The sequence below is a fragment of the Rousettus aegyptiacus genome, unplaced genomic scaffold (genome assembly GCF_014176215.1).
Source record: "Rousettus aegyptiacus isolate mRouAeg1 unplaced genomic scaffold, mRouAeg1.p scaffold_m13_p_9, whole genome shotgun sequence".
NCBI lineage: Eukaryota > Metazoa > Chordata > Mammalia > Chiroptera > Pteropodidae > Rousettus > Rousettus aegyptiacus.
Genome location: NW_023416312.1, coordinates 44,499,797 through 44,515,156, shown reverse-complemented (window position 1 = coordinate 44,515,156; position 15,360 = coordinate 44,499,797). Strand labels below are relative to the sequence as shown.

Here is a 15,360-nt window from a genome sequence, read left to right as displayed (position 1 = left end):
AATATTTTAATAAATGTAATTTCAAAGCCCTTTAGCAGTGATCAGTGAACACTCAAAACTAGTATGGAAATCACTTATCTTAAACACTTCAAAGCACTTGGTGGAGAATAGTTGTTCATTTCTTCCCTGCTTTTCCTTTTGTCTGAGGTTCCACTGTATGTAATCTATACTCTTAAGATCTAGCATTTTGTTATTTCTTTAATAGTATATAAAGAATTTATCTTTTAGGTAAGATATTGTATATGGTCCTGAAAGCAAAATGCTGCTTTCTTTAAATCCGTAAGAATAAATCAATGTGAGAGGATCACAACTATTAACATAAAATTGGAAAAGATCTGTCCACATACTAATTCAAAAAAATTGATTTTTCTGACTCAGGCACTGCTGTCAGATTTACCTCCTGAATTAGAAGAGATGGATTTCAATCATGCTTCGCCGGAGCCTGATGATACCTCATTCAGTGTGTCTTCTTTATCAGAGAAAAATGCCTCAGACAGTTTGTGATTTGTAGGGGGGAGGTATATAATACAGACTTGGCTGCCTAACAGGTGTGCATTTCAAGATAACTTCATTCTGTTGCCTCAAAATTCTTCAGTTGGAAAAACATGTTGAAAACAACATATTCTGTGAAAGATGGACAAGATATAATGGCTACAATGCAATATATATATAAGCATTGTTTAAGAGTTATTTCCAAACTGCTGGAACTCTGAGAAGATAATCGCATTTAATTTTGAGCAATTTAGCTATGAAATGCATAACATCTAATTTCTGAAAAGTTTTTGTTTGGTTTTATAGAAGAATTTTAGTTTTAATAATAGTTTTGACCAGACACACAAAAATAAAGGTATTTCGACATTGCTTATCAAGTTACTAAAGCCTAATTGTTATTTTTGTAGCCATTACATCTTTCTTTCTCTCTCCTTCTCCTAACATACATTTTAACTCAGGAAAATGGACTGAAAATTGAAAACAAAACTTTAAAAATGATTTAACCTGGATGAGTCTTGGGAATTATTTTTTCAACCCCTTGAAAATTTTACTTAAACTAATGGTTGAAACTGAGGTGATTACTAGTATATAATTGTAAATTGTTGGTATTCATTTATTATCTAACCCAAATATATGGGAGAAGGGGGAAACACACTATGGAAAAGTAATTCACCAACATGAAGTCAAATAAATTTTTAAGTGTACAGAAACAAAATGTTGTAAGAGATTAGTCTTAATGGAAATTCTTCATTGCTACAAATGACAAATATTGATAAAACTTACATACTACTAGTAAATTTGTGTAACTGAGTTAGATGAAATGTTGCACAACTATTACAAGTTTATCACCAGCGTCATAATATTTTTTTCAGTTCTTACGTTTTATGAAACAGGAATCAAGGTAAGCCATTAAGTTTTTTTTTAATCTAGTCATTCAGCTTTGCCACAAAATTTACCTCATTTCCATGTAAAGCTTGTACAGAGCCATCAGCCAAGGTTAATATCCAAAAAAAAATTATACCACTTTCGTTGTAAATCACACTCCTCTGTATTTCCTGGATACTATTCTATGAGTACTTTCCTAAAATGGGCATATTACCCAGTTGTTCTATTAGTAGGTAACAGATGACAATACACTGTAGACAATTCTTTGAAGATCTTCCCTTTCAGGGTACCAGATGGTGTTACCAAGTCAAGACTCATAGAAGGGAAAATGCCAGCTTCTCCTTGAGCAGACAGTGTCATATATTTGTGAGTTACAGTGTGGAATTGTGTCACATGGTTAAATTACTATCTATACATAAAAAAATAATGAAGAAGTTTACATGTCTCTTTTGGCCATCAAGTTTCTACATCAGATTTTTTTTTGTAATTTGTAAGTTAAACAAATTATGATCTTGGAGTTCACAGCTACCAACTTATGAATGCAGAAAGGCAGTTAAAAATGTCTTTGACCTTGAGATGTCCCCTCTCCCACACACAAATATGTAAGATTTATTGATATTCATCTTATCAGCTATTTGTTTAATATCACTGCCATCCTACTGCTATGATATTTTGGTTAGCAGAAATATTTCAGTGGTTAGATATGCTCCTTTTAAGCTGACAGCTGTATGGTTTATTGCTGACAAGTCAAATTCCATTCAGAGAGTAGAATGCTGAGTATCATAACCTCAGATATTAAGATTAAATTTATCAGTTACACCAATTCCTCCATGAGAGAAAGAGTCCTTACTCTATACAGCAAATATATAAATCATTTCTTCAGGTAGCATGAACAAATTCCAGGTCTTCAAGTTTCTCCTAAGATCTTCCTAGTCATTAAATTTATCTTTAATTTCTTCTGTTTTAATTTGTCTCTTCTTATTTGTTTCTTGCTACAAAGTAAAAATAGATGATTCTCTCCTATAGTTTTCAACTCTGGATTTTGTTTGTCATACCTCAGCAATTAGTCACTAAATCAAATAATATCCATTGATATACTGCTGTACAGACATTGGATTTCTACTCCTCAGCAAGCCATAAACTTCAAAACAAATTATTTCTTTTCACTTTTTCAGGATATTAATAAAAACTATTTAACAAAAAAAGGTTAGTGGACTTAGGATTCTGCTAGGTGTGATTCTCGGAAGGAATCCTAGTCTACAATTTTGAGAGAAAGTGTAGATTATTTCCTTGTCCCTGTTTAAAGTTCCACTAAAACAGAAACCATATAAATCATAACAGTGTGCTTAGGGATCCTTTTGTCTTGGCATTTGTGTTTTAGCACTAGAATTATTTCTTTTATTATCCTTGGAATTAAAATATTCCTAAAATGAGATGTTGTTGTTCTATAGCAAGAACCAAAGGAAATAGCTGTATCCTAATTATGAAAAATCATAATTGGCAGAATGAAAAATATGCCAAGGTCAAGTGTTAAAAAAATCTAGTATAAAGAAAATATATGTTTTTTACACATATAGTTTGGAATTGGTTTTGAGACATTTTAAAGCAAGCAAAAATCAGTTTATGACTCCTTTTGTGAACATCTTCATGACTACGGGGAGTAAAACCACTATTGTTTCTTTCTATAGGGCCTTGACACATTATTAAAATGAAGCACACTATCTGCACCGTCTCTCACAAAGACAGATGCCAACTTGAAAAACCTTTTTCTTGTCTGTTAACTAGGCTTCGATGTCTGCTTTCAGCTCAGGATAGCCAACTGGTTTTCTAAGCAGGAAATGTATATCTAAGAACAATTACCTATAGAAATACCTATTAAAATGCAAAATAAACAAACAAGCAAACAAACAAAAAACCTGGAGGCGCTGTCTTCATTTCAGCAAAGCTAAAATTATTCACAAGAAAATAAGGACTGCAGTTAACTTGGAGAATAGGAAAATTAACACACGCAAGAAAAACTTAAAAGAAAATTTACCTCTTCATGGAACCTGAGGATATTTTGTAGTAAGGTCAGTTATAATAGCAGGACTTTTGTAATACAATTGCAATTATGTGATAGAAATGTTATTGTTGGAAAAGAAAAGGCTGCAACCCAGTCACATCCTGTGCTCTGTATACTAAGACTCCAAAAGATGTCCAAGACGCCATTTCTCCAAAGACAGCAATATCTATATTATAGCACTTTCATAGTCAGCAGTCTGTATGTTTGTAAGAAAATACATAAGTTTTGTATCTAAAAGAATTCTAGAGTCTAAAATTGAGTTTATTGCCTTTTGTGGTGGCAGGGCGAGGAGAGGGTGCATTACCCCTTTCCAAGGAATAGTCTCCTCATCTTATCCTGATAGCTTATGATCATTTTTAGAGACATTCTGAAAACTTTAACTGCTGTCCTTCCTCCATATTGCAGTGATGGTATACCAGGAATAATGTTTATTTTCAAATTATATTAGATTTTCATTCAGATCTTAAAAATGCCAAATTCTGATAGATTAGCCTTTTAAAAGGAGTTGTAAAAATCATAGTGTCTAAATGATGAGTAAATGTGCTTTCCTTTGAAGTTGGTGTTATCCTTGGCAGATAGCACTGTATCATGCTCTTCACCAAGCTATACTCTGGTGATGATATAATGGAGGATCTTAAATTGTGAGCCTACAGTCGACATACCATTGCCTCAAACAAACCTTCATAATAACAGATTTGCTAAGGGGGAAAGGGAATAAAGTGATAATTTCATGGAAATATAATTATGATTGTTCCATTAAAATGTATGTTGAGTATATATTATTCCACATTGAAATTTTATTTTGCTTTAACTTGTTAAGCAATTAATTTTAGCAATCTTGCATCCAATTTTACTGGTACTACCTCTGAACACTATCACTTTAAAACCATATCAGACTGTAATGTGAACTTTTTTAGGATTTTTATTTAAACTTTTATAGAAGCAATAAATGATTTCCAACTAATAGAATCTATTTCTTTACTTTAATATTTATCTTTCTAAATATTTCTGTTATAAGCACTGTTCCCTTTTTAAAGATGATTTTTTTCTCAAAAAATAAGTTTCCGATAAAAATACAAAAAAATACAGATAATAGTAAGGTATTGGAGGTTACAAAAGGGAGAACATGGAGTGTTTAAATGGAAATTTGTTTGACTTCCAAGCTGACATTTATATATATTATCTGTGTGTGTATGTATTTGACTTTGCTTAACAAAAAATTACTCCAACTCCAATGGAATAGAGTGATTCATCTCTAAAAGACAACATATTTGTCCATGATATTATATTTAAATTGTAAAACCAGCAAATAATCACCACAGTAGAAACAAAGAAAGCTATTTTTACAACAGATTACTTTTAAGTGGTGGCATGACACCACTTTGGCTCTCTTTGACACCAGTCGAGCATGACTTTCATTTGGGAGAAGTATACCCATGACTTTTTTTTTTTGTCAAAGCCATATACCAATTAAAATACTTCATAGTACCTAACTAGTAAGTGAGGGCAAGGGGTGAGTTTCAAATATCACATCACCAGTTTTCTTTCCCAGTTGATAAATTTTTAAGAATGTTGCAAAGAATCACATACAAACATACACTTCAAATGACCCAAGTCTTTCTCAGATCTGTAAAATATTAAAAGGGTAAAATCCTTTGATTCTATAAAAATGAACAAGAATCATTACAAATCTATTTAAAAGATAAATTGATGGATTAGTATGTCCCTTAGATCGAATTATGTTTTCATACTCTTTCGGAGCTATTTTTTCACATTTCTTGTTTATATCAGATTATAAAAGTAATATATGTTCATTGTAGACATTTTAGAAAATGTAGATAATATAAAGAAAGACAAAACCACTTGTAATCTCACCACCCAATAATAATGATTGTTAACATCTTAGTATATTTCATTCCAGTCATTTCTTCTGCATATCACATATATTCAGCAAATCTAGAATTATACCGAATATGCAGTTATGTGTCCTGCTTTTTCTTTTAACAATGTATTGAAAACATCTTATTTAAGCATTTGTCACTACAGTATTTTACTCTCAATTACATTTGGGCCTAAAGGGGGATTCGTTTTTGTTTTGTTTTGTTTTGTTTTAATTTACGAGAAGAAAACAAACCTCTCAATGATGAAAACACATTTGTTCTAGAGGATTAATAAGTAATTGCTTTATATAAAAACTGTATTTCTTACCCTAGATTTAAAACAAATGGTGTTACTTATTTCTCAAAGCTATACTTTGACTACAAGTTACAAGATAGTTCTCCGTTATACTTTTACCCAAGTAATGTTTTTATCACCCATAGCAATAAAATATTTTAAACCAAAAATAAAGCAAACATTGTTTTAAGTATGAAAGGTCTCATATTGAATGCACCAATATCCTCTTGTAGTAATAATTTTTTTGAAGTAAGATAGTTAGAGTACAGTTCCAGTATTTCTCTAAAGAATAAGACTGATCCTATTTATTAGAGTGTTCTGTTTTAGCCAATTTGGAAGTTTGGGAAATTTTGCCAATTCTAGATTTTTTTGTGCAATAACAATATTTTTATTTCCATTGCATGATGTGATATAATGAATGCTGAGAGTATTATAATCAAGTTCCTTATCTGTGATCTAGGCCATATGAAACTCTAATCTTTCCTAGTACATAGGTCACTCCATAGTTAAAAATTAGATCTTTATGGAGACTTTTTTTTTCAAGATGTTAGGAGACCATTCAATGCACTGTTTCAATAATATTGGAACTGGTATAAAAAAATGCTTGTTAGCTTAAATTGGATAGAGCACAGTTCTGAGGCTCAGGTCACAGGTTTGATCTCCATTTAGATCAGTTAGTTTTAACAAGTGGAAAAAAAAACTTCTGGTACAGGACCACCATGTACTTGTATTTCTCATCTTGCAGTCTGTCACTGGTCACCGAAGACTGGGGGGAAGATGTGGGTGGATACAGGTCAACCTTATATGTTTCTTAAATGGTATAAAGGATTCTGGGGAGGTTCTCCTTTCCATTCCCACCCATCTTCCATGCCTCTATTGAGAGTGCATTAGCAGTAATTCATTGACAAAAATAAGGGATGGAGGGAGGGGTAGGGGGGTCTATGAGGTATTTATACCATAGTGCCATTTGCTTAATCAGCTACATTCTTTTCAACATTGGGTGAAGAGCGGGGAACCGAGATAAAGATAGTTGAGGAAATAAGTGATGAAAAATGAAGAAGGATAAGTACAGAACCTCTAAAAGTCTTGAGAGAGGCATCATAATGGAGGGCACTAAGGGACTGATGAGCAGGAGAGAGGGCATTCTAGACTCTAAAATCTAAAAGGTTATATATATATATATATATATATATATATATATATATATATATATGTGTGTGTGTGTGTGTGTGTGTGTGTGTATGTGTGTGTGTGTGCGCGCGCGTGCGTGTGTGTGTAGTGCAAGGGTTAAGGTATAATATTTTAAGAGTTAAGTCTTGGGATCAAACCTCAATTTTAACACTTTTCAGTTGTATGATCTTGGACAAATTATTTGAACTGTTTAAGTTTCTTTGAAAGCTGTGAATAATGACAGTACCTATGTCAATGGAATTATTGTGAGAAATATAATAATCTCTCATAAAGTGCTTAGCACAGTACCTAGCACACAGTAAGTACTCAGTAAAAGTTAGCTAATGCTATTATTATTACTTACAGAAAAGGGAATTGAAGGTAATCAAAGACAATTTCCAGCTACCAGTTACACCCTGGGCAGAAATGGCTTAATGCAAACATCTAAGAGAATCAAAACACAACTCAAAACAATTTCCCCTACATTTAGTATCTTACTGCAGTGGTGTCACATTCAAAGGGCATCACAGTTTTACTGGCAGTGCCTTCAGTGAACTTCTTATTGTCTTAGAGAGTTAATAGTCTGTCCTTTCTAGCAAAGAGCTGCCATGAGACCTAGAATGAATCAGACTCATTATCGTGCATTGAAAAAAAAAATTGATGTTGTATAACATGTTTCACCCACTTTTATTTATCCGTTATCTGTATGTATATGATTTTTATAATCTTTATATGAACCAAACTTATTGTGGAAAAAATATAATTCTTTAATCATTTCTTTGAATGTTTATATATCAAATGTTGGTCTCAAGCTTAATATATGTATACATGCATGTGAATTTATGGCTCAGGTCTTAGAAATTTTGTATTGCTTCGTTTTGGTTTGTCTTTAGTTTCCAATCAAGTGAATCAAAGAACAAATCACTGACACATGCAACAACTTGGGAAAACCTCAAAGATTTTATACTAATTTTTTTTAAAAAAAAGAAAGACAAAACTACATACTGTATCACTTCATTTATATGAAATTCTAGGAAAGGCAAAGCTTTTGGAACAGAAATCAAATCAGCAGTTGCCAGGGATTAGGGTAGGGGTAGGGGATAGACTGCAAGCTGGCATAAGGAAACATTTTAGGGCAAGAGAACAAAAACAAGTGAATTATGTATGGAATACATAACTAACCTATTTTGTTCGAGCACAGGTAATTTATCATTTGAAACTGTATCATGGCTTTTCTAACTACATGTATTATGTTTATATGCAGCTTTCCTTCCAGTCTATTCATGGAAACATGTTTTGCTTTCTAAGGATTATTCTTTCTAATCATATGCCATTTGAAAATACTTAGTTCATGTCTGTATCAAAGATTGCACAACATATATCTATCTTCACTGGCACACTGGGTCAGAGAAAAGGGCTGTTTACCTTAGCTAAGGCTGTTCACTACATGCAAGCCAGCTGCCAACAGTGCCAGGCTTGGGGCTACTCAGCAAGAGGTACCGGGGCACACCGAAGGAATTTTCTACTTGTTTGGGGTTTGTGAACCTTTGACAGATTTTAGGAAAGTCCAGAGCATGAGCCAAGACATGACATTTTTTATGGAAAAGCCACAGGAAATGGCCCACAAGTTGAGTGTGGTGGGTGCTCAGGAAACCATCAGGGCAGGGTGAAAAGTGGTTGTTAGGCTGCTGGAGACTCAGATGTAGCAACTGCCTGCATTTGCACACTGTGCGTGTGTGTGTGGGTGGGGGAGGAATTCAGTAAAGTAACAATGGATTCTGCCAATGCTTCTGTCTGGGAGAAAGCTGCCCCTCTAGCCCTCACTCCAAAACCAGACATTTCAGTTCTTCCTTGTATGTCTCTGGCACCTTTAGAGCTTCTGCCCCAGCACTGGATCTCAAAGCAAGTGAATCCATCAACAAGGAAATCCACACGAAGGCCCTTTAAGAGGAATGCCTTGGACTTGGGCAGCCCTCCATCTCACCTAGCCACAATCTTTGCTGTTTTTCACAGCCAGAAGTTAATGGGGACTTCTCTTCCCAGCACTGGAACTTTGGGCTGGAGAGCCTGGTGTTGGGCTATGATCCTTTGCTCATCACAGGGGAACTCTGCAGCCAAGATATCCCTCCCAATTTTTAACTGCTACAGGTGGGTTTGGAACCAAACTGTTCTATGTTTACACCCCTTCTAGCAGTCTCAAAGTGTCTTTTTCTATATGTCCTTAGTTGTAGGGCTTCTGTTCAGCTAGACTTCAGTCAAATCTCAATGACTTTTTTTTCTGTAGTTCAGTTGTAATTTTGATGTGGTTGTGAAAGGATGCAAGCACAGCATTTACCTACTCCACCATTTTAACGGGAAAATCTAGTAGTACCTTATTTTACATATTCTAAAACTATCTCTTTAAAGCAATGGTTCTCAAACCTAAAAATGAATAAGCAGGGTAGGGGGTGGAGAAAAAAATGGCATAAATGATAGAAGCTCTGTTCACCCCTCTAGCAACAAAATCAAAGTTGTGATGGAAACAAGGAGCAAGCAGCAAGAACAAATTGCCTGGGTTCTAGATAAATAAGCTATACAACTAGGGAGAATTCCAAGAAATCACCCTGCAAAGGCAGAAAATAAGATGGGGTGAGGAAGCAGGGCTTCCTGGTCTCAAGCAGCTGAGCGAGACAGAGGCTGCAATAGCAGCAGATGCATTTAAAAGGGGCTGTGTCCGTGAGAAGATTTTTGTGGTGACGAACCTGCTTGCTCTGAGCACCAGTGCCAATTCAGCAGCGCGCAGGGGTCATCAAAGACTTACAGGGAGACATTGTTGGAGTGAGGGCTAAGGTGAGACTCACTCTGTTCAGAAGTGCCACCGATATCCATTGTTTCCTTTTGAGCCCTGCCCTATCCCAGTGCGCAGACACAGGGCCACCATAGCCAGGACATCATCAAACTGGATAACAGAGGTCACTCTACCCAGAGGATACCCTGACATCCCACCTTCCCCAACCTGTGGCCCCACCCAAGCCACACCCAGGTGTAGCCTCAGCCGGTCAAGTGCTCCTTGCTGAGTCTGGAGGCAGCTGGCCTCAGTTTCTGGTGTGCCTTTTGAGGCAACTATAAGCACAACATCTGTGGATTGCTGCTGAATCTTAACACGTGGCCCCCGAGGGGCAGAGGCATGGGCTAAATTTGGCCTGCAGCTGAACCCCTCTCAGGGCTGTGCCACTGGACACCTACTTCACAAATCCACAATAATAAGACCAGGAGACTTAGGAACTTTGCTTAGTACAATTAAACAGACATGAAAAGGCAGCAAAAATGGGAAGACAAAGAAGCAGAAACCATATGAGAGAACAGAACAGAGATCCAGATATAACAGAGTCAAGTAATCTAACAGATGCAAAGTTTAAAACACTGGTTATAAAGATGCACAACTAACTATTGGGAAGTGTAGATAAATTCAATGAGAACTTCAACAAAGAGATAAAAAACATAAAAATGGAAATGGAAGTTATAAAAGGGAACCAGTCTGAAATGAAGAACAAATTATCTGAGATGAGAAGTATATTAAATCGAATAAACAAAGCAAGAAACAAAAGTGAATAAAGAAAATGATCAAATGACCTATCTAGAGGTTGGGAAAGCCAATGATACTCAACCAGAATGGCAAGGAAAAAGATGACAAACTATAAAAATCATTTAAGGAGCAAACGGGACACCATTAAGGGTCTAAATAATATATGTCTGATCAGCATACCTGAAGAAAATCGAGGTGTTGAACAGATGTTTGAAGAAATAATGATGGAAAACTTCCCTAACCTGGTGAAGGAAATGAACATAAAACCCCAGGAAGCTCAGAGAATCCCAAAAACTAGGGATCTGAAGAGGCCCACACAAAGATACATCATAATTAAAATGCCAAAGGTTAAATACAAAGAAAGAATATTAAAAGCGACAAGAGAAAAACAGCTATCTAAAAGGGAACACCCGTAAGACTGGCAGCTGATTTCTCAAAAGAAACTATGCAGGAAAGAAGGGCTGGGCACAAAATATTTGATGTAATAGAGGACATACAACCAAGAATACTTTATCCAGAAAAGCCATCTTTTAGAGTTGGACAGATAAAGAGCTTCACAGACAAAAATAAGCTAAAGAAATTTATCAGCAACAAGCCGGCTTTATAGGAAATATTGGCGGGACTTCTTTAAGACATAAAAAATATGTATCAAAAAAAAAAAAGAATAAAGAATGGTAACTACATCCTTATCAACAAGTACCTCAAAATTAAAAGAATTATGTACTCCATCTAAAAGATAGAGTGGTTGAACGGATAAGAAAACAAAACCCCTACATATGCTACCTACGAGAGATTCATTTCTGATTAAAAGACACACAGACTAAAAGGAAGGGGATGGAAAACATATTGTTTTGATGGACCTAGAAGGTATTTAAGTCACACAGAGAAAGATAAGCACCATATAATTTCACTTATATGTGGAATCTAAGGAATAAAAAAAACTAATCAAAAACAGATTCACAAATATAGTGGACAATTTGGTGATGGACAGAGGGGAGGGGGGTTTGGGGGCCTGAGAAAAATGGGTAGAGGGTTAAAGAAGTACAAATTAGTAGCTGATGGATTGTCACGGGGATGGGGAGCACAGCATAGGGAATGCAGTTAGCATTAATATGTTGGCTAGTTGGAGGATCAGGGGAGGGAGGAAGCAATTGGAGGGATTGTTTTAGGAACTATATAGATGTCTAACCAATATACTGTATACTTAAAACTAATTAAAATAAATAAATTTTAAAACATGTATAAGGATCTTGGAGGAGGGAATTGTTTAAGACGCAATTTCTTGGGCCTCAAAGCCAAAGATTTTGAAAACCTGAAACATGAGTTTTCGTTTTTTTCTTTTTTAAAAAAGACTGTGATTTACCCAAATGATTGTAATGTCAGTTGTCCTCAGATCGCACTCAGATAAAATTTATATTAAAATTTCAAGTAATTGTTATACATAGTCTTATTCTTCTGTTGTTTCATTGTTTCAGTAATCTCTATCAGTCTTTATTTTTGTTGATATAAAAAGCCTAAACTGTAAGTTATTTTCTTACATTGAAAACTGCCATATCATTCAGATTTTTATTTACTTTATCATAGAGTAAGAAGTGACCACCCCTTACACTTTCTACCATGTCTGTAGCTTCAGACTGAGTTTATTTCTCCTGGATTAATACCTGTCTTGGGTTTTCAGATAATTAGAAAGAATTCTGTGTTGGAGCCGAGCACACTGTGCCTAACACAGATCCTATAACTATGTCTTCATGCCAGTAGATGTATACCTCTAAGGCCACATTAAAATTCTATCCAAAGGAAAGCACATACACACACCACCACAACAACAGCAATTCACAAACAGGAGTGGTACTGATGGACTAGATCCTAAGACAATAAGTTCATTACCTATTGCTAGTGGATGGGATAACTATGCATGAAAAATGTCACTGATCTCTTCTCTCTCTCTCTCTCTCTCTCTCTCTCTCTCTCTCTCTCTCTCTGTCTGACTTCTCCTTCTCCTCCTCTTCCTTCTCCTCTTTCCATGAACCTAGCAGCAACAAAAGGCATGATCTACTGCTGCCTTTTCACCTCATCTCAGGCACATCTTTTCAGTTTGCTATATTCAGCAGCCAATTTGTGCCAATCTGAGTGATTTGGGCTCAGGGAAAATACCCTTGTTAAGTTTTTAGCCTAAGCCTATTCTCCAACCAGCTTTACACTAATTTCAAAACTAGGTTTTTACAAACCTAATTACTAATACGGTTACACTTTACTTTCTCATTTACCATTGTTTCTCATGTTACTTCTCCTTTAGTGACCTCAGAGTGTGGAATGGGATGATTGGTATGTTGGAGTTTAGATATTCTTGAGTTTTCATAGTATTTCATACCCTAACAGTAGCAGAGAAATATTTTAGGACTGAATATCGTTGGACCACTTTTGTCATGAGAAAAGTGACTTGACCAAGGTCTAAGAGTTAAACCTTGAACTCAGCTCTCAGTTCTTAGAACTCAGGAGCCAGTATAGAACTTATGAATCTTGTGTCCACTATCCTATACTCTTTTAACCAAACAACTATATGCTAAGCAGCCATTTTGGATTACCTATTCCCACAGTTGGTAGTACCTGTTTTGTTTTTATTGTTTTGTTTTGTTTTGTTTTGAACTTCCTGGAAACAAAATGGAATCACAACATACAGTGATTATAAAGCAGAATTTCACGCATCCTATTTTAAGGCTAGAAGTTTTTTAGTCTTTCACCATTATTTAAAAATATATATATGATACTGAATATGATGACTATATACCTAATTTAAGGATAAATATAGAAGCCTGTATACAACAGTCACTCAAAAATACTTGTTGATAGTGGTATATTATTCTACAAATACTAATCCTATGGACAAAAGCCACTGTATCAGTTTTGGGATAGAGTTTCAGATTTAAAAGATACCTTAAACAGTTTTAGATCAACCTTTAAGCCAACAGAGAAATCCCTTCAAATATCACTGGCAGATAGTCTTCCGCTTCTAGCTGAACACTTCTAGTGATGGGAACATCACCACTTAAGAAATCAATATGTTCTGTTGTGACATTCCTTAAACAATCAAAAGAACTAAATCCCAATTTCCTGTAACTTCTATCTATCATCCAAATTTTGGCCTATTAAGTGATACAGAGCAATTTTTCCTTTTGTATGTGAAACCCCTACAAATACTTGAAAGAATATTATGGCCTCTCTCTCCATGCACACCTCAAATTTCCATTCTTAACAAGCATTTTCCATGTCAAACAGTCCCAGTTCTCTCCAATAATTTCACATTGAACTTCATAACCAAACCTTAAAACAGGCTGGGTACTTACTTCTAGAAGAATATCTGCAGTTGTTGCACCTGGAAGGAAATCCTATTCCAGATAGCCAGTATAACCAAGTCAGCCGTAAAGTAGAACTACTAACAGTGTTGCTCTGAATTTTGATATAACTAAAGAATCCTAAGCTTCACATTATAAAAGCTAAAACATTCAAACCATAATATAGATGTTCTCACATCTTTTTCTTAGTTCAAATTGGCATTCTATTGACATTTGGAGATCTTTGCAGCTAATAGCCTGTTTAGGAATGACCAAATATAATCATTTATTTTCCTTAAAAATCTCTAAATTACTGGACAAACAAATCTGCTTCTTAAATTCTTAAGAACAAGTATTTTTTTTTTAAAAAAAAGAATAAAGCTTTTGTTTTTAAGAGGCTTTAAATATGTCTTCCTCTCTACGTTATGAAGCAATTTATCATTGATTCTAACTATAATTGAACTTCCTGCATAGTTGCAGGAAGATTAATATAAAATAACTTTTATAGTTTGCAAAGTGCCTTTAAAAAGATGAAGATTTTAAGAATATGACTATTCTTTAAAAATATGACTATTTTAAGAATATGTCTACCAAAACAGAATAGTAAAGATTACATTTTCAGTGTTTGCAGGCCAAACTAGAAGACTAAAATATTGCTAATGAAGAAGAAAAGTAAACTGTTAGAAGTAATTAGTAGTTATCAGAGCTGTTCCTAGAAGAGTATGGGCTATCTCTAAGGGATGGTGATAATAGTGAGAGTATTAATTGTGTATGTTGTTCAGTTTGCACACTGCCCCTAGGTATCCAGGCAAGGGATTAAATGGGTGCTGAAATCCAATTTGTGTACCCCTTTGCCAAGATTTTCAACCTAGGAAAGAAAGGCAACCTGAAGGGGACAGCCCTTTAAAATGAATCTGGTCAGAAAGGACACTGTTTTGTAATTTGCACAAAATCACTTTGATTGGGAACCCCTGGGCAACACTTATGCTTTACCACCCTGCCTGCCCTTCTTCAGACATTTGTTAGATGAAATTAGCCCTTAAACAGAAAACATGAAATAATATGTACATTTAGAAGGCTTTATGAAGGAATTAGATAGAAAGTTCATCCCTTTATTATAGGCTGCAGATCAGTGAAAAAACATAAAGCATCTACAACATACCAAACATTGAGACACAATTATAGAAAGATAGGCACCATCTTTACCCTCATAGATATTACAGTCTATTCACTATAGTGGGCAAGTTTATGGACTGGACTTAGGGCCTTTTATTTTCTTTCATTTTTTAAATTTACATACCATCTAAGAGAACCATCAATTTCTCCCTTATAGTCTGTCTTTCTTAGTCACTCCCCAGTTCATAGTGAGCCCCACCTCCACCACACACACACACACACACACACACAAACATTCATAAACATAAAATTTCTGAGGCCTGGAGAGATAACACCCATCCTTTAGGGACAGCTCTGTTACTTAAGAATGTTTGTTTGAAACTCAAAGCAAAACTGATGAGTTGGATTGGAGATTAGAGGAATGAAAAAGGCAATCTAGAGCTAAATATGACTGACCTGGAGTTTGCCTAATATTTTGCTATAAATAAAGTTGTTGTTGTTGTTTTGCTTGTTTCTTTCATTTGCTTTGTTTTGTCTTTCAATTGAGATATCTTCCTTCTCCT

General features: G+C 35.0%; 1 protein-coding gene across 3 annotated transcripts in view; it reads left to right on the top strand.

Moving 5' to 3' along the window:
* HDX (highly divergent homeobox) overlaps positions 1 to 6,750 on the top strand; it is a 171,636-nt gene extending 164,886 nt beyond the window's left edge. For all 3 annotated transcript variants that reach the window (XM_016162731.2, XM_016162732.2, XM_036226812.1), the window contains one exon: positions 379 to 6,750. In XM_016162731.2, the coding sequence (XP_016018217.2) occupies positions 379 to 504 (126 nt within the window). In that variant the 3' untranslated portion in view covers positions 505 to 6,750. The remainder of the gene's footprint in view (positions 1 to 378) is intronic.
* Positions 6,751 to 15,360: the final 8,610 nt, after the last annotated feature.